Below are 19,892 nucleotides of genomic sequence, written 5' to 3'. Positions count from 1 at the left end.
TGGGGGAGATAATGGACCTAAAAAAATGAAAAATTGGTTTCTCTGATGCCCAAAGGGTCCTTGTGCTGGTGAAAGGAACCCAGAGCGTTTCTTACTTTGAATTAATGTGATTTTAAAGCAAATCTCTCTGGAAGTTCCACATGCATACAGGCAGGGGCATGCAAAGCAGCCTCGGTACCCATTGCCCCCTGAGCTCCCATCTAGGAGTTCTGTGAATTGAGGGGGAATCTCCTCCTTTTTTCTGCTTTTACATTTCCTTTTTCTCCTTAGGCAGTGATTTCGCTGAGCCTCCTAATTTCAGCTGCAAGCATGATGCAGAAGGCAGAAGGCAGCAAAATCTCTCCAGATGTTATCACAACGGGGAAGGGAAATCATCCTCGGTTTAAAGATATCTTGTAAAACACTGCTGCCGGCTTGGCAGAGCCCTCGGACATCAGCCGGGCCTCGCTGCCCTCAAAAGTTTCACCCAGACCCCTCATCTCAGCCAAGAAGCTCCAGCTGAGCTCAAGGTGAGACCTTCAGCCTCCCCCTGGGCTGGACTGGGCATAACTTTGTGTCCAGCCCCATCTCCTGGGTGGACTTTGCACCTGTGTTAAAGTAGCCTGCTGTCCAGCCCCATCCCATCTGCTGTGTGGACCTTGACCCTGTGTGGAAGGCTGGCTGGTGTCCAATCCCACCTGCTGCACAGAGCTGGGAGCCGAGCTGAAGGAGCCGGGTGTCTGCCTCTGTCCTCTGCATGGCTGGTGGGCCTGGGTCCTCGGTCTGCCTCTGGACACAGCTCAGTGCACCCATCATCCACATCGTGTCCACGGCAGGACAAACCCAGCTCCTGTGTGGATTCTCTGATGTCTGGCTAGGGCTGAGTGTACATTGCAGTCCATGAGTGACAGTGTTCGATGTGGCTCCTTTTTATTTTTTTATTTTTTTAATCCTCTTCTCCAGAAAGCAATTTTCATGAAACTTGCAGGATCTTGATGATCTTGGGGACCTCTTTTCCTCCACTAATGGGACAAACAGGAGCCAAGGAGCTCAAAATTACCCGTGAGGAACTGAGCTGGATGGAGCACACCTGCACAGGCCTAGCTTTCCCTGGCTGAAAATACCCTTGGCTTCCACCTCAGCTCTCACCGTGCCAGGTCTCTGCTCCACTAGCAACGCACTGCCGGGAAGGGGGGAGAGGAGGGAGCCTGGTGTGCCGGGATATAAAGCAGATGCACCAGGATGTGGCGAGGGAAGGGCACCGTGTGAGTCTGGGGCTGCTGCTCCGGGGTCTGGGGATCGCGGCAGACAGACGGATGGGTCCAGGTGCCACTGGCCCGTGGGCGTCCTGTGCTCGGGGAGGATGGAAAGCAAACAAACACGTGGGCGTGGGCGGGCAGACACCTGCCTTCTGCTCGTCTGCCAGGTGCTGTGCGCCGCTCCCAAGCCTCAGCTCCCCGGAGTATGACATGACCGAGGGCAGAGGCCATCGGATGGGAGAGGGACGGGTGGATCATCCAGATCCCCTCATTTCCCCTGCTGCTTCGGCCTGCAGCAGATCACAGCTCTTTAAGGCTGCAATAATCCCCAGCCTGGGATTAGTTTTGCACCTAATCACTGCAGAACAAATACGAAGTTTTATTTACAGAAGCAGAAGAAAGACGAGGCCGGGGACGGGGAGGACGGGGTGGCGGGGGGGGGGGGGGACAGGGGTGGGCCTCAAGCACGGCTGATCCCAAGATAATCAGGAGCTGGAGGGCAGGAGGCGATCACTGACCTTAGACCCCCCTCCCCATCTCTTACGTAAGTGTGTCATTGAGTGCTGGAGTCACAGCAGTGGTGAGCTCCAGCCTTGTCCCAGCCCGGGTTTGGTGACCCCCCAGCCCTTTAAACAGTTCATGTCTGGACTTTGGGGATTCCTGGCCCCGATCCAGCCCCTCCCTTAGTGCTGCATTGTGAACGCACGAGCTGTCATCTCTGATGGGAGCCGTGATTCAGGGGAGGGTGGAGATGCTTCAGAGGGATGCTGATCTTCCAGATGGCGACGAGGGAAGCTGGGTGCTGCAGGTATGTTGCCCCAAAGCCAGGCTTGTCCCCAGGCATTTGTGTTTGCACTGGTTTGGGGTGGCAGCTCTCCTGCTTGAGAGCCCCCAGCCCACATGCAAGGAGAGGCTGAGCTGCTGCTCGAAGGGTGACAAGACATAGGTTTATTTTTCATCCATGCAAGCAAACAGCCTGGCAGCGGGTAAACCAGGATGTGCTCCATCCCTCCCCAAACTGCCCTCTGTCACTCAAGTCTCTGTGGCTTTGCCCACAGATCAGAGTTGGCTGGTGGGTGACCAGGCTGGACCAGCTCCAGCCCTGAGCACAGGGGCAGCTTGTGACAGCTCCGTGCCTGCCGGAGCCTGAACTTCTCCTTCCCTTGATTCAGACATTGACTAATAAATAGCTCTTCTCTGCTCTGGCTCTTGCATAGTGGAAAGGAATGTCTGACCTGATAGGAGAGAGGAATCCTGGGTTGTGGAAATCCATGGCTTCCTTGGCAAGTATGCCCACGGCATGGCTGCCAGCCTGGCCAAGTGCCCATGCTTGCACCCTGTCTTTGTAGCCCTGCTGGTGGCTGCCTTATTTCAGTTCCATTTCTGAGCTGGATTTGAAGGCCTTTCTCCTGGCTGAGAAGAACTTGACAGCCAAGAAAATGGTGGTGATCAGGAAGATGAGTGCCAGGGCAAGCAGGACCCAGCCACCTGCTGTGGCTTGACTTTTGGTCAGGGACATTCCCAGGAAATCAGTTTTGCTGGAGTCATCTTGGGCTGGAGTGGCTGGAAAGAGAGAAATGAGAGACATGGTTGTTGCTGGGGGCTCTGGGCTGTGGTATGTGGGATCACCCTTGTTAGTCTCTTGCATGCCCTTTAGCCTCAGCTCCACAAGAAGCATCCAAACAGCCTGTAGTTTTTGGGATGGCCAAGGGGCACCAAGAGAGCTCCATTTCATTCTAATCATGGTGAGGGCTGAGCTCTGGCCAACCATGGATCTGCTGTGCTTGGCTGAGCCCTGCATACCTGTGTAAGGAGTCCAGCTGTACTCGGGCCAGCCCAGGACCTCACCATTCTTCTCATTCTCTTTCTCCAGCCATGTCATGAGTGGCTTGAAGTAGCTCATCAGGGCCTCTGCTGACATGTTGGGCTGCCCTGTGATGAGCTGCATGGCTTCGGGCCACGGCTTGCTGAAACCCAGCTTCAAGGCATCCCTGTAGCAGGAGAAATCGGCTCCAGTGTGTTCCAAATCACCCTCTTGGCTGCCAGCCCCTCCCTTTCCTTTGGGGCTCTTGGTATCAGTATTTCTGGGTACCGTTTGAACTCCCAGAACCATGGGACTGCCAGCCTGGAGTGCAGGGAAGCACATTTATGTTGAGGGGAAGAGGGGTTTGCATGGATTGAAACCCTCTAGTGAACCCAGCCTGATGCAGAGCAGTCCCTGGGTGAAAGGGTTAATTTTGCAGGTGCTTTTCTTGGAGGAGGAGGAGGAGGAAGAGGGAGCCTTCCCCCTGCCAGGGGCCTAGCTACCATCTAGTGGCTACTTTTGCAATCACAGCCCCAGTGCCCAGCCCCAGTGCCAGCCCAAGGTGTTCCTGCCCCAGGTATGGGATGGGAGGGATGCCTGTCTTGCTGGGCTGGCTTTAAGGTATTTGGGGATATAGATGCCTTGGCTTTACCCTGCCCACACACCTACCCCAAGATCTTCCCAGCCTTCTGGGACTGGTAGATGTCACAGGTGTGCAGGGGACCCTTGTGCCCGGCTGCATCACAGAGAGCCTGGTGGAACTGGAACTGGATCACAAAGCTGACAAAATACCTGGTGGAGAGGGATGAAGAGATGGGAATAGACCCTACTAGTGCCTGTGTGAGAGAGGATGTAGCTCCTCTCATTCTCTGGTTGCACCCTCCCAGTCTGGAGGAGCATCACTGGCTTTGGAGCTACACCTGCTTCAGCTCAGATCAACCTGATGAGGGTATTTCTCCCATAATGTGTTATACTTTTGCCAGAGTGGATGAGCTCATCTTCCTTGGATAGGGAGAAATTCCCCTAAATCCAGACTTCTTCTCTGAAGCTCTGTCTGGGTCTCCGGAGCAGCCCAGCCCACGCAGGTTGGTACCACCAGCCATGGAAAAAGGTGTCATCACTGGCATCTGACCTGAGGATCCTGCTTCTATGTCCAAGTGGTGTCCCTTGTGCCCCAGCCTTGCTGGCTCACCTAATGTAAGGGACGTTGGCAGGGATGTGAAACTTTGCCCCAGGGTCAAAATCATCTTCAGACCTCAGTGCTGGTGGGCACAAGCCTTGGTATTTCATCCTGGATAAGAGAGGGAGAGTCAGGCCAGCCTGGGGAGGAGGAGGTGCGGTAAAGTGGGAAGGAACATAGTGGGGTGTGAAGACAGAAGGAGGGGTTGTGTGTCTCATCATTCCCATTGCAATCAACTGGACCACAAGGAGAAAACACCCAGTGGGATGGTGGCCGAGGCCCTTGTCCCAGACAGGGGTCTGAATTCAATCCTACCTGAGGTTCCACCACTCCTTGTTGTACTCATTCTCCTTGATCCGTCCATCAAACACCTTCCAGCGCCACTGGTCCATGAGATACCCAAAGGGCAAGAAGGCGATTTTGTCCAGGGCGATGCTCATCAGGTAGTTAATATCACTTTCTGCCCAGGGCATGAAGATGTGACCAAGACAGTGCTGTATCCACCTTTCCTCCCTATGTGGGTCATTCTGCCCCAGAACTGGGTGTCCCCAACAGATCCTGTCCCCTCCATGCATGCAAAGCCACCATATATATCCCTAAGCCCTTCATCCTTGCCCAGCCCCTCCTGACCATCTGCATTTCCAGGTATTCCCATCAGCATCCCCAAATTTGCTATGTGGCCCTCCAGCTCACCTTCGTTTTCCATGACTTGGTCCAGCAGATTGATGCTATGCAGGTGTTTGGGGGTGGAGACAGACAAGGCCATGACATCCCCAACAGCCTCGTGGAAGCCAGGGTTGGCCCCGTCGCGGAAGGACACGGGCTGGTCCTTGTACTGCAGGAAGTACTGGACGTGCCCCATCTCGTGGTGCACTGTGATGAGGTCGTCCATGTTCACCACGGTGCACTGCTTGATCCTGGACACAAGGGTTGGGGGAGAAGGGAGGGCAGTGGTGGCATGAAAACCTCTGGGAACCATCACATCTCCTTGAGCTATTTTTCCTTTCTATGTGCCCCCTTCCCCACATCTGATGCCAGGCCAGGCTGGCCCTACTCCACTGGATTGGTCTCTTCCTCCTCCTGCATCTCCTGCTGACCCTGCCCCTGTTCATCAGCTCTTCCATTCTCCAGAACAGGGCAGGGTGGGCATGGATTGGCCTCCACCCACCATGGGGACTCCTGCCAGCATCTTGGGTACCAAGGGAAATGCCATAGTTGGGGTGCCACAGCCACAGAGCAAGATAGACCGTGGTGGCACCAGCCACATGCTCTTGTTCTACAAGAGGGTTTCTGCCCCAGCACCACATCAGCGGTGGCCACCGCCTGCTCCCCGTGGGCACCTGAAGTCCTTGCGGTTGTAGAAGTCCCAGGCTGAGGCGTGACACACCACCTCCCGCCCATCCGACGGCTTCTCAATCATGGACTTGTCCCAGAACTCCTGTGGCATCGGGATGAGGCCCAGAGAGGTGAAGAAACGATCTGACTCTTCAAACATTTTCTTGGGTGTCCAGCCCTGGGGAAAGAGCAGAGACCTGGTGAGGGGCAATGGGGGGTGCTGGGGGCTGTGGAAGGATGGGAGGACAAGGGGTAGCCTTGCTTTGGGCAGGGGGATCTCCTGGAGTCAGCTAGACCTGGATCCAGGTCTTGGCATATAAAAGTAGGGAGAATGCAGATGAGGCATGGATTTTTTTGACAACATTAGAGCATTTGGCAACATGGGTGGTGGCAACAGCCAAAGGTTCCTGGGTCCCAAGGGGCTTCCCCAGAGCCGCCTAGAAAAGCACTGACCTGTTTTTTCATGGCCGGGGTGGCATCCACCTTGGTAGCATCTGGGAAAGGTATCACCAGGTCGAAAATGTTGGACCATGACTGAGCCCACATGTTGCCTGGGAAGCACAGAATGACGGCACATGTCAGGAGGGAGACAGGGAGAGGAGAACAACTCCCTCCTCCTGCACAGGTGGATCACCCTGCCTGGTTCCTGCCTTGTCTGCATAAGGGAAATGTAGGCAGGAGCCCATCCATGCAGGAGAGGTCAAATCATGCTGAGCGTGCTGCCCTTCTCTGGGGCAGATTGACCTCTACAGACTCATCTCAGGGGGCCTTTTCCCTTCAGCCAGAGCTGAACAGAGACCAGTCTTAACTCTTGGCATGGCACAGAGATAGCCACACCTGGTGAGAGACACAGCTTAGCTGAAGCAGAGCCCTTACCTAGCAGGTGGGCAGGGATGGGACCCTTCAAGTTTATGTGCTCTGCACCATACTTTTTGTAGAGGGCTCGGCGGACATAAGCATGTAGGTTGAGGTAGAGGGGCTGCAGCTGCAGATAGAGCCTCTCCAGATCTTCCTCGAAGGTGGGTGTCTCATACAGGGATCTCCAGTAGGCCCCGTTATCTTTGTAGCCTGTGGCAGGGCAAGAGCAGAAGCTGTCAGACACTGTCCTTCTTGGGCAAGACTGTCTTGCTGTTCAGACACTCCAGATCCCTCCATAGCTGTGACAGAGTAGATCTCCTGGGAGTTAGTGGGACCTCCACACCCCTAGGATTTTGACCTCAAGTTGGATGAAGAGCCCAATCCTCTGCTTACAGGGGGTTAGAGCCATGGTGAGCTCTAGGGGAGCAGGGCACTGACCATTGAGCACGGCTGCCTTGTTGCTCAGTTCCACGTATCGCTTGTAGTTGTTCCTCATCTTCTTCCCAGAAGCATCCCGCCAGCCCTTCCAGGCAAAGAGGAGCTCATCATAGTCCCGAGAGGTGGCCATGATGTCTGTGAGGTCTAAGAGGGAGCAATGAAGCCACTGTGGTGCTGTTGGACAGGCTGAACAGGTGCAATGGTTCTATACCCAATGTGTTGCTCAGGGGCCATCACAGAGAAGGCGAAAAAAGCCTTCATTGCCTTTCTTCATGCCCCAATTTAAAAAAAAAATCCCTCCCCTCCGGGCCAGTGCTGATGCCTTGCAGGACACCCTGCTAGATCTTACCAGGATCCAGTGGGTGACAGGTTTTGTTCTCCCTGCAGACCTTGGCCACGCTGTATGTGGTCTCCATATCCGAGAGGAGGGTGTTGTACTGCAAAGGAAATCAGAGTATGTAAACTGGTTATCCTTACTCCTGATATCAGAGGATGTCCCAGACCACTGAGGTTTTTGTGTGTTTGATTCTGGTCCCCTCCAAGATCAGTGTGACCCCAACGGAGCCAACAAGGACTCAATACAAGAGGGCCTGGGGCCAACAAGCAATGTGCCATTGTCACCCAAACATCCAGGCCCCACTGCAGCCTGGGATAGGCAACCTTTGGGTGGGAAACTGAAGAAAAGGATTTTGGCTTTGTGTAGAAGGCACCAAGTTATCACCTTTTTCAAGACAGATGGTGGCTGCCCAGTGTCACTTCTTACATTTTGAGAGAAACTTGTATCTTCACACAGGATGATGGCAAGGGACACCCTCTACTTGCTCTGTCCCCTTGCCACTCACCTCCTTCAGCTCATCCTCAGGTAGGGCTGCCCTCTCAATTACACTCAGCTTCTTGAGGATGCGGGTGACACTTTGGTCTTGGAAATCAGAGGTGTCAAACTGCCTGGCTCTCATGCCATACTCCAGGGTGTGCTTGGACATGGCCAAGTTCTTTTCCAGCTACAATGAGAGAAGAAGGGTTACTTCAGGGAGAAGACACAGGCCATCACTAGGAACACCACCTGGCATGCCATGGCTGACACCCTCCCCACAGCTGCCTTTGTGGGCACCTCATTAGATGAGGAGGGTTTTCAAGGAAAATGCACCTCCTGGCTGAGAATGTTATCCCTTTACCAGGGCCAGAGGCTGCCCTGGTTTTCAGAGCTTCCATGAAACGCCCCTTGGGTACGAGCTGCCTTTCCTGGCTGCTGGCTCTCCCTGCACAGCCCCAGGGTCATTCCCATACCATGATCTCCTTGTTGTGGTCAGTGATGTTGGTGTTGTAGGCCCAGGATGCCTCAGTGTAGGCATTCCACACTTCCTCAGCTGTGCTGTTGTACTCAGACAAGAACTCTTTGGCTTGTGCCTCATCTGCTATTTTGTCTAGAGGAGGAAATAAATGGGGGAAGAGACGAGAAAGGTCAGGAGAGTTGCAAGAGCACTATCCCATGAAAAAACCATGGTTAAGCTTTTCCCAGAACTGCAGGTCCGCTGAAGGATGCCACGACTTGGGAGCAGGCTGAGCTAAGAAATGGTGGAAGAGGTGCCCTGCTGGGGTGTCCCATTGGACAGAGAACAGGATAACAGGACAAGTTGCATGCCCTAGACTCTTCCACGTGAGCACAAATGATAGAACTGAGAAGAGAAACTCTTCACAATATGACTGATAACATCACTATACAGCTTCAGACAATGCCACCTGCCTCCTAGGAAGCAACACCCCGTGGGACTTCACTAGAATTGGCTATTGCTCTTTCCTTGTATGAGGACCAGCCTACCCACAGCAGAGACCTCCTTCTGCTTCTGCCTGTGGATTAATGATGTCCCTTGGCCATCTCTTCCTGACCCTCCCCAGACCTGGGATGGAGCTGTGGCCTTACCAATGCCTTCAGGGTAGCCTTCAGGGACAGGGGGACGCCAGTCAAAGTCAGGCCAGCCCAGCACCTCATTGGTCTTGTTGTTCTGCTCCTGAAGCCACTTGGTGACAGGGCTGAAATACTCCAGAAGGGGACCAGCATCCATCTGACCTGTGCCAGTGAGATTCAAGAGGATTTCCTGCCATGACTTTGAGGACCCAGCTTTCAACACTTCCCTGTGGAGGATCAGAACAGCAAGAGTCAGCATGAGGCCAGGGATGGATGGGAGAGAAGCAGTGATAGTATCTCAGCATCTTAAGGGTTGAAGATGCTGTTCCTGAATGGGACATGAACCTGGGAACTGCCTTGGGAGCCACTGCCTGTCCTGCATGTGGGAACTGAGGACTCCCTGTCACACACTCATGCATTTAACACCCAGGGAATCAACAGGATCCAGCTGTGCTTTAGTGACCTCTTGTCTGGGTGGGAGCTTGTGTCTGGGACAATCGCAATACTCCAGTGAGGACCACTCACCCCACCCCAGTGCTTCCATATATTTCCATCCATCCATCCATCCATCTGCAAAGCTATTTCTCCAGCTGACTTCTCTTTCCTTCCTTTCTTTCCTTTCTTTGCACACCATCAACTTCCATGCACACATCTGCCCATGGTGATTTTCCTGACCCTCCTCTGTCCCCACCTGAGTTTGTCTCCAGCCTCTTTGGACCTGTAGATGTCACAGGTGTGCAGGGAACCATTGTGGTTGGCTGCCTGGCACAGCGCCTTGTGAAACTGGAACTGGAGGATGAAGCTGACAAAGTACCTGCCAAGGAAGTCCATGAAGGTCAGAACTGGGGACAAGGGGAAGCAGAAAAGTTCAAGAGCTCAGTCCCACCATTTGTGGTCCCAAGTGTTGGGAGATCTCTGTCTTGAGCAGGAGCATCACATGACCCTGCCCACAGAGGTGATCCCCCACCACTGCATCACAAACCTTGGTTCCCTTGCCAACACTTCCTCTACCTGATGTAAGGAGTGTTCCCTGGGATGTGGTACTTTGCTCCAGGGTCAAAGTTGCTTTCATTCCTTGAAACCGGAGCACAGATACCTTGGTATTTGGTTCTGTGGACAAGAGAGAACAACAGCATGAGCATGGGAATAATAAGGGATCAGAAGAATCTAGTCAAAGAATGGGAAGGCTTGGCACAGTGCTGAAGAAATCTGCACAATTAGAGCATGATTCCATGTATATCCATTCATCCATCCACTCATCTATCCTTCCATCCTACCCACCCACCCATCTATCCATTGTTCTCCCACCATCTCCATGGTTACTTTTACCCTTTTTCTTTCCTTTCCTCTTTCCTGCCTCCCTTCCTTGCACATCCCCAGCTTCCAGGCCCCCACCCACCCTTGGTGACTGTCCCCTACCTCAGATACCACCAGTCGTAGTTGTACCGGCTCGGCGGTGTGCGGCCACTGAACACGTTCCAGCGCCACTGGTCGATGAGGTAGCCAAAGGGCAGGAAGGCAATCTTCTCCAGGGCCATCTTCAGCAGGTAGTTGATATTGCTCTCTGCAAGAAACAGAGCCTGAACCAGGCTGGAAAGGAGTCTGCATAGACAGTACTACAGGCACCAGAATTTTAGTGAGTAAGAAGGTGGGCAGATCTGGATGAGAAATGGGGATAGCATTTCAACATGCATCCTTGCTCCTAGAGAAGGCTGTGTAGGATGCAGGAGGCTTCTGCAGATACAGTTATTATCTGGGGCAATATGTGCCTTTTACTGAGTGGGAACAATGATAGTGACAAGTGTGGTGTCCCCTTGCCCTTAGCCCAACTCTCAGAGTTAAAAGGTTTTTGGTGAGTGTAACTCTTCACACTCCCACCCTGGGGCCTCCAGGTGAGGGGGTTTGGGGGAGTTTGATCTGCAGTCACACCACTGCAAAGGTTCTGCTTGTTTAGACCCAGAACCAGAGTCAACTCTAGGACAGTCACCACCATATCATGAGGAGCACAGGGGATGGTGACATCTCTTTTTTCCCCTCAAAGAAACCTGGGGAAGGAAGTTTGGAGAAAGACCTGCAGGAGACCCAGCTGAAGCTGTGGGGTCAGAGAGGGGTTGGCAGCACTGCCCTGACAGGCTATTGGCTGCCATCACTATGGTGGCCTGGCTGCCAAGGGCTGGCAAGTTGGGTAGCAAGGGCTTCAGGCAGAGACCATCTGCTTCATGGTGTTTATGCAGCACTGGCCCAATGCTCTTGGCTGCTGTGATGTCTTTCCTGTCATAAAATGTATTTAATGACATAGCAGGAGGATCCCAGGACTGTCCCTCCTCCACCAGGCAGGCGCCTGGGGCAGGTCTGGGAGTGCTCAATTTCCTTTGCTGCCATCTGCTTTGATGTGTGGGCTGAGGGATGTCGGGTGGGAGGATGAGGCTCCTGACAAGCTGGGCAGTGCCTGCAGTGACAAGTCCTGCCCTGCCCTGCTGTGCCAGCTGGACATGTCACTCACTGACCACCCCTGTGACTGTGCATGGAAGGGCTTGGTGCCACCTCCACAGAGCCACATCAGGAGCTCCAGTGGTGGATGCTTCTTGTCGAGGGAGGGAGGGAGGAATGCTGGAAAGGTCAAAGCCAATCAAGCACAAAAATGTTCTTTTCTAGTTCAGGCTCTGTTGGTGAAGGGAAAGACACAGACAAGCTCTGGAGAGCATTCTTCTGCCTCAAGGGTAAAGGAGGTGGAGCCAAGAAGGGCTCTACTGGGACACATGGAGATAAGAGGAAGTTATGCATGGACCCATGGAGATGAGAAGGGGTTGTGGCAGCTCTGGGCTGTATTGCCAGACTGCAACACACCCTGCATGTCTCAAACTCTTTCCACTGCCACAGGCAGAGCCAGAGCCCTCCAGGACACCCAGATCCCCAGGGTGGCTGCTGTACCTTGATCCTCAGTAGCAGTGCTGAGGAGACCGATTTTCTTGAGGTGGCTGGGGGTGGAGACAGAGAGGGACAGGACATCGCCAATGGCCTCGTGGAAGCCAGGGTTGGCCCCGCTGCGGAAGGACACGGGCTGGTCCTTGTACTGCAGGTAGTACTGGATGTGGCCCATCTCGTGGTGCACTGTGAACAGCTGCTCCATGGTCACCGACGTGCACTGCTTGATCCTGCCAAGGGAAAACAGCACTGCCTGAGCTGAGTGAGGGACCCTGGCTGCCTGTGCACCCCCTTGATGGGAGGACTCCCAGAGAGGGTGGCAACACTACTCCACAGGGTAAGGGAAAGGGCAGCATTGTCGCTCCAGGCCTCTCCTCAGAAAGGGCCATACTGGGCTTCATGGCCTGGCTGAGGTACCCAAAAGGGTGATCACCAAAGGGGAGAGGGGAGGGCCTTGCCCTGTAGCCCTAGTCCCTGCATATACCCACAGACCTGAAGTCCTTGCGGTTGTAGAAGTCCCAGGCCGAGGCATGGCATACCACCTCCCGCCCATCTGTCGGCTTTTCCAGCATGGACTTCTCCCAGAATTCAGTGGGCATCTCCAGAAGCCCCAGGGAGGTGAAGAACTCCTCCGAGACCCGGAACATATGGGTAGCATTCCAGCCCTGGTGGGCAGCAGGCAGTGGGTTATGGTTGAGGAAGGGGCTGCCTGTGCCCGGGGCATTGCCTCCAATGGTGGGAAGGAGGTGAGTTGCTCCCAGGTACTGAGGTCCTGCTTGTCTCTCTGTGATGGGGAGACCTAGTTCCAGAACTGGTGTGAACATCCCTAAAAGCACCGAGCAATGGTGCTGGAGCTCAGCAGGGGCAGGAGAAGGAAGCAGGACTGATACCCAAGAAGTGCTTGGAGCTGTGGGATGGTGTGAGCACAGCAACATGGCCCCCAGCCTGGGGACTGGCAGCAGTCCCAGTGCACTGCCCACTTTTGTCCAACTGCTGCCTCTTTGGCCATTGCCAGAGATGGAGTAAGATCATGTCTTTGTCCCTTCCCCTCCCAAACATGAACTTTCTGCTGTCTCCTATACAAGTATGAGAAACGACTACCATGGGGTCAATGTCATGTGCCTGTCTTGGCAACACCTCCTGCTTTTTCTTCCTGGTCCCCCCAGTGACTCCCTCAGCCCATCACCTGCTGCACCATGGTGCTCGTGACATCAAGGTTGGGCTTCTCAGGGTAGGGGATCATCAGGTCATAGATGTTGTTCCACTGCTGAGCCCACATATTCCCTGAGAAGAGAAAATAGCTGGAGAAGAGCTGGTGCCAGGTCAGAAGAGAAACACAGTGATAACTGGGACCTCTCTGGCCTTGTGTGTGCCCCTCTGACACCCTGGGCACAGGCTGGGGGAGTCTCATCTCTTACCCAGGAGGTGAGCAGGGATGGGACCCCTGAGGTTGATGTATTTGGGCCCATAGCGATCATACAGCTTCCTCCGGACAAAGGCGTGCAGGTTGAGGTAGAGTGGCTCCAGCTGATTGTAGATGCCCTCCAGGTCCTTCTCAAAGGACTCTGAGTCATACCAGGAGCGCCAGTAGCTGCCTGTGTCATTGAATCCTACCAAGGATACAGGGAAGACCTCTGTCTCCAGACCCTGACGGCTGCCCCCACTACCCATCCCCAAAAGGTGGAATCAGGGAGTAACAGCAGGACTTTTCCACCTTCCCCAAAGTGCTGGTACTTGGGAAATAAAAGCTGGATGCCTGGCTGGATGCAGGGTGAGGAGAGCAGTAGGACATCCCAATGTCCCAGTCCTGATTTCCACCCCTGGCAGGGGATCCCCTGGGTTTGTACCATCCATCGAGTAGGCGTCGTTGCTCAGCTTCACAAACTGCTCGTACTTGGGGCGCAGCGGGTTCCCCGCCGCATTGTGCCACCCCTCCCAGGCGAAGAGCAGCTTCTTGTAGCTGCGGGAGGTGGCCATGATGTCCGAGAGGTCTGGGACAAAGGGGACAAGTAGAACATGAGAAAGTGGGCGGAGAGAGAGGCGTATGCCACAGCTCTGCAGAGGGGCCACCACCACCATGCCAGAGGGGCCACCACCACCGTGCCCATCCTCACACTGGGATTATCCTGATTAATATGAGTGGCATATGCCAACCCCAACCCACTAAGGATGTGGGGACCAGGACAAAGTCAGGGCCATGGGGTGCTCAGCAGCTGGCAGGATCAAGAGGACAGGGACCATACCTGGCTCCAGATCCCAGCAGGTGCCATTGGGCAGGCACACTTTGGCTGTGGAGTAGATTTTGTCCATGTCACTCAGGATGGTGTTGTACTGTAGGAAAGGAAAAGATGTTGGGGCAGCATGGAGACAGGAACAATCCTTCAGGAGGGATCTACAGGCTTCCCACTTCTGGAGTGTATGTCCAAACGGATGTGGGGGAGGATTGGTGTGTTTATACAGCATGCTTTTGGTGAGATAAGTGTGTTATCACTCAGGGTTTTAGCATGGTGGGAGCAGGGAGTCTCTTTGGGACAGACAATCCCTGCACAGCCATGCTACAGAGAGGGGCTGTTTATAAAGCTGTTTGTCAGTGAGGCCGAGGCACAGGCTGTTTATCTAAATGGGTTAAAAAAAATAGGAGAAGAAAAGCAGGAGGGTGAGGGGGATTTATTTCTGTGAACTTCAATAACAGCAAACAATAGCAATAGGAGGTTTCCTGGAACATGCTTGGGAAGCCCATTCCCAGGGAAGGAAATTCCTCTGCTCCGTCCCTCTCTCCACTCCCATTCCTCTGCTCCAGCTGTGCAGAGGGGATGGAGATGGGGACAATGGTGGCTGTGGGATAGAGCTGCCCAGGGATGGGTGAGACATGACTGATGTGCAGGGAGGAGCCGTGATGCTGTCTGTTATCTGGGAGAAGGCAGGGATGGGTTTCCTGGAAGGAACTGGGGCCGACAGTTCTCCGGAAGGGATTGCATCACTGGGCTTTGCCAGGGTTTTGCTGGGAATGGCTGTCAGGGAGCTGTGGATCAGGATGGAAGGGCCTATCCCTGAGCTCATGTAGAGCAAAGTGGCTGCCAGACTCAGCCTGGCAATATTTTCATGCACGGAAATCAAAATTCAGGTAAACTTCTCTGAAAGCTCAGGACTGTGATGGGCAAGGCTGAAGATGTCCTGGTGTCCCTAGCATGGAACTGTGTCATCAAGGTACAGCATTCTCTATCTTATGGGGGCTTCAGGAGCCAGCTGGCTGCATCAGCCTCTCTTTTCAGTGAGCTGCATACCTGATGAGCCCAGAGGGGTTGGGACAGCGGGCTCCAGCCATGGGCACAACCTGGCTGATCTCCAGGTAATGCCCAGGACTGATCTGTGTAAACAGGAAATCTCCAGTTCCTGCTGGGATAGCTCCAAGATAAAGTTAGGACTGGCTAATAGGGCCAGAAGATACCCCACATCCCCTGAAGATAGCACCCCATCTCTTCCTCAATCACTTTGTAGAGGCCAGTGACACCCTCCAAAATGCAACAGATCAGCAGCAGAGCCTGGATGCTTGTGAAAAATCCCTCTAGAGCATTTCACAGGACTCCAGCCATGCCCAGGGCTTCGCTGCCACCTCACCTACCTGCTCTCTCATCTCCAGGGGTAGATTGGAGGGTCCCAAGGTCTGGATGGATCCAATGATTTTCCTCAGCTGGGGGTCACTGAAGTTATTCCACTTGTCACCATAGAGGTCCTTGGCCTTCTTCCCCCATAGCTCTGTGAAGTTCTGCTCCTCCAGCGATGCCTTGACCTGCATCGTGAGAGGGGACATAGGGGCTCAGGACCAGCCCCAGGACATGTCACCACCCAGGCGATGGTTTGGGGGCCAGGGGCAAAGTCATGAGGGTTTGTAGGAGTCAGAGGTGGCAGGACATGGGGTGACAGGCAGGGATGTCCCCAGTCTATGGCACCCTTGAATAGAGAGAGCAGCTCCCATCTGGCACAGCAGTGTCTGCAGCCCCTGCTTGCCTGTGGAGCTCCCCATGAGCACCCACTAGGGTGGTCTGTGAGGCTGTTTTGGAGGGAGCTCCAGGGTCTCATATGAGATGGGAGTGGTGGGATTGGGTGTCTGGGTACTCCTGTGTTGGCTTGGACACCTGCTGCACCTCCTTTTGGAAGGAGCTCTGAGGACTGGCTTAATTTTATTTCTATTCTAGCTGGTTTTCACTTTCACAGAAGCCCAAAAGATAACTATAAAGGTGCCAATTTCACCTTTCTCTTTCCTCTATGCCCTCAGTATGTCTGTACACTTCAATTTCTATACATTTCTCAACTGGCTGTCTGAACCCTGTGACCTGTAAATGCCACATCTGGGGTTCACCCATTTGCTCTGAGTCCCCAGTTTGGGGTGTCTCACTGCCACCCAACCCCTGCCAGCCCCGATCTTCCCTCCTGGGCCATGGCCTGGCAGTAAGCTGCCAGCACTGTGGGGTGTTATTTAGGCAGCTGGAGCTGCGGCCATGGTTTTGGGATGGGGGGCATTGCAGATGGTTGTATCCCAGCCTGATCAGTGTCAGCTGTATTTTTGGGATGCTCTGATCCTTTAAGAGTGTCCTGGCCCAGCGCAGGTGGAGTGAGATGGTGCAGAGTGACTGGTCAGTATCCATGTGCCATCCTGGTGTGATTTATAGAGCTCATTAGGTGGGACTTGTGGCATTTTTAGCCTGGCTCCAACACACCTGGTTTATTTTAATCTTCACATTCCCTCAGCAGGCAGCAGGGAAGAAAGGGAGTAGTGGTGTGGCAGGGTTGGAGGCTGTCCGGGGCAGATACTCACACAGCTGTGGGAGTGGGAATGCCAAAAGTGCCAGGTGTCCCTGGCTATGCAGCACTGCTCCCACCACTTCCCCTGGACATCCCAGTGCCCACAGCATCACTAGTATCAACTGCCCCCAATCCCTCACCGTGCCAGCATGTGCCAGCCCCACAGACACCCTACTCTCGCATCACTGCTCTAAACAGGAGATGCCTTTGCCCCTTCCCAGACCCCATGCAGAACTGGAGGAGCTGGAGGAGGCAGAGTTCAGCTGTGTTTTTTCTTCTCCTTGAACAGGCACCTGTGTTTGGTCAGCCAAATTGTACCTTAAACTCTCCTGACAGCTCTAGTGGAGCGAGTTGAGGCCAGCAGTGCTGCCTGAGACCCCCTTGCCATGGCCATGGCCATGGCCACCAGTCCTGGCCCTTCAGCCCTGCATCTCAGATCTCTCTCTGGAGGGGGTGGCCCTGTGGGGGGCTCAGAAGCTCCTTGACACCCACAGTCTCAAAGTCTCCCTACCAATACCTCCACCCCAGTCCCTCCCTGTTGTAGGTGCACAGTGAGGACTCAGGATGGAGCTCAGGACACTGGGACTATCTTGGCCCAGGCATCTGCAGTAGTTCTGCACCCAAACACGAGCAGCCCCCCAGCTCCGTTGCCAGCCTCTTGCCCAGAATCCCTGCTTGCAAAAGATGGTACATCTATCTGTCTGTCCAGCATCCCTCTGTCCATCTCTGCCCCTGCCTTTGACCTCCTGCCTCTCATGTCCCTTTGTCACAGGGTCCCCTTTTGTGGCAGGGCCTGGAGCTGCCCATGCCCTGGTGGCCTGACTCAGCCCCTCTTGTGTTATGGATGTGTAGGGTTTACCTGGCCCAGTGCTCTCCCAAACCCCCCAAACCCAGCCTTTTGGGTCCTGCTGGCCAGCTGTTATTCCTCTAGCAGTCAGGGACTCCCCATCCCACCACACCTCCCTGCTGCCCCATCATGGACTGATCTCAGGAGTTCAGATCCCCTTCCTCTGCCTGGACTGGCTTAGGAGCCTTGACACTGCAGGGAGCTCCTGGACTTGCTCCTCACACATTTAATAGCACATAAAGTGGGGAAAAGCTGGTCTGGAAACACCTTTTGAGAAGTCCATGCAAGGTGCTTTCCTGGCCCTTGGACTCAGCGTAGCTGGGATGGTCCTGCGCTGCCCCAAGATCCCAAACCCCACCACATCTCCAGCTAGAGCTGGGTGTCTACCCAGACATCATGTCAGCTTGACAAAAAAAGGCCGAAGGGACACCTGGGCCCTCTTGAGTGTCCTGCCAAATTGGCAGCGGCCAGACCTGGTAGTGCTCTTTCCCCTACACAGGAAAATTTCCTTCCGGCACAGGGCACACTGTGCTCCCATCCCCACAGGATCTGGAGGGTTCAGGACGCTGTGTGGCAGCTCCTGTGTGATCCTGGGATCGCCAAACACACCATTCTCACGTATGGGTTGCACTGCCCCTTGTGCACCTGCAATGCACCCCGAGCTGCAGGCAGTGACCTGTCCATGACCCCACGCCGGGGACACCGGCAGCTCCCCGAGCACGGCTGGGGCCGGGGAAACCACGGCAGCCTGCCCAGGCACCACCATCCCCTGGCCTGGGCTGTGCTGCAGCTCACCCAAACGAGAGCACATCCAGAGTTGCCCCAGCTCCCCGCCCCACTAAATCCAATGCAGAGACACGCAGACCCCTGGGAAAACACACACGTGCCTGTGGAATGCACACAGCGTTGCTCCCTGCAGAAGCTCTTCCCGCGTGTACCTGGGCTGATGTCTAATTCCCTATAGCCTTTCCCTGGAGTGCTTTCCCACCACTGTCTTTGTCCCCGTGGGCTGGGGACGCAGGGACAAGAGGTGGCGGCCTCAGTCCCGATGCCACTCAGCTGCTTGTGCACCCGGTGTCTGACCCAAACTAAAACCCTCAGCACTGGGATGTAGTGACACCAGGCGGGGTCAGGGACAACTGACACCTGGCCCAGTTCTGGGAAGGGGGAAAGGAAAGTGGAAGTTGCTGGGAGGAGGGAATCACCTCTAAGAATAACCTTGACTCTGCTCTGGGACTGCAGCTGTCACTCTGGGGCAGAGTCTGAAAACCAATTTGGGGCAAAACCCTGTGGCTCCTGGACTACAAGTCCCAGCCCTACTTTGCCACCCCGAGAGACAGAAGCCGGCAGGGAGGAAAGGGAACCACACCAAGTGTCTCCACCGTGGACCCAGCCCCCCCGGTCCCCAGCGCTGGGCACACCCCCGTGGTGGCATCGCTCCCGTCCCGCCACCCACCTGCAGAGCAGCATTTTCGGCCGTCAGGTTGGTGTTGTAATTCCAGCTGGCCAAGACGCTGTCGTAGAGGACGAGCTCGGCCGTGCTGTTGTAGGCTTTGGCGAAGAGGATGGCCCCTTCCTCGGTGCTGTTATAGTGGGGGGGCTCGAGGTCGGGCCGAAGGGCACCTGCCAGGCTCAGCCCGAGCAGCAGCCCCAGCGCCGCGGGCATCGCGGCGGGAGCGCGGCACGGAGGGGGCCCCGTTTGGTGCCTTCCGAGACAGCTTTCCCTCTGCTGCCGGCTGCTTATAAGCCAGCAGCTTTCGCGCAAACCCTGCCCACCGAGCCTGCCTCCCCTAGCAGATAAGACCGGAGTATTCTGTTCTCCCTTCGGCGGCTCCAAGGCTTGTGGGAAGGAGCGGGGAGCGAGTGCTGCCTTAGGGTGCAAAGTCCTTCTGGCTCCTGGCACTGCCGGGAGGGAAGGGGAAGGGGCTGGGACAGGAGGAAGGGAAGGAGATGGAGGAGAATCCAGGGAAAGGCAGAAAAAAAGAGAAAGGAGAAAGGCTGGGGCGGATGGGGTGGGTGAGATGCAGCTCCATCCCTGCAGCGTCCCAGTCCCCTCCCGACTTGGTGCAGGGGGATCCAGCTCAGCTGCTCCTTAGCAGGACATCTCCCCACGCCGGCATCGTGTGACAGACGCCCCTCGGCAACACCCGCGGTGGGCCACAGGGGCAAGCGCAGGAGGGAAACAGCTCCTACAGGACACAGCCAAGGTCTGTGTCACTCTGCTTCCTGTCAAAGTGACCCCCTTCCCGGCATAACCTCATTTTTCAACGAAACAGTGTATTTCTCCTGGCTGTGAAGGAAATCACATCACACCAAGTGTTTTGGACTTACGCTGGAGGAGGAATGATGCTGATGACAAACGAGTAACAAAAAGTTCCTTCAAAATGAAAACCAGACCCATGTTGGTGGGCTCGATAGTTCCTTTGTTTTGCTTTGTTTTCTATTTAATCAACTAAATCCATTTTCCCCAGGGCCTGGCCTCAGCCCTGGGAGTGGTGCCTGGGCTGAACTTAGGCCCTGGGCTGATTCACCTCATTATTCCTTGTTGGAGCAATCAC

At 54.8% G+C, this 19,892-nt stretch overlaps 1 protein-coding gene across 1 annotated transcript; it reads right to left on the bottom strand.

Moving 5' to 3' along the window:
* Nucleotides 1–2,166: 2,166 nt before the first annotated feature.
* ACE (angiotensin I converting enzyme) lies at nt 2,167–19,411 on the bottom strand. The gene is made up of 25 exons (XM_063403630.1): nt 18,791–19,411; nt 15,307–15,474; nt 13,928–14,015; nt 13,532–13,675; nt 13,103–13,294; nt 12,871–12,968; nt 12,177–12,349; nt 11,691–11,914; nt 10,179–10,323; nt 9,771–9,869; nt 9,451–9,573; nt 8,775–8,986; nt 8,141–8,277; nt 7,696–7,854; nt 7,203–7,290; nt 6,854–6,997; nt 6,434–6,625; nt 6,011–6,108; nt 5,563–5,735; nt 4,916–5,139; nt 4,538–4,682; nt 4,235–4,333; nt 3,712–3,834; nt 3,042–3,229; nt 2,167–2,801 (listed from the first exon to the last, which is right to left on the bottom strand). The coding sequence occupies exons 1-25, from the start codon at nt 18,998–19,000 to the stop codon at nt 2,605–2,607; spliced, it is 3,843 nt and encodes a 1,280-aa protein (XP_063259700.1). The 5' UTR covers nt 19,001–19,411; the 3' UTR covers nt 2,167–2,604.
* Nucleotides 19,412–19,892: the final 481 nt, after the last annotated feature.

This window comes from Prinia subflava, chromosome 8, assembly GCF_021018805.1.
Source record: "Prinia subflava isolate CZ2003 ecotype Zambia chromosome 8, Cam_Psub_1.2, whole genome shotgun sequence".
NCBI lineage: Eukaryota > Metazoa > Chordata > Aves > Passeriformes > Cisticolidae > Prinia > Prinia subflava.
This window is presented reverse-complemented; position numbering and strand designations above follow the sequence as displayed.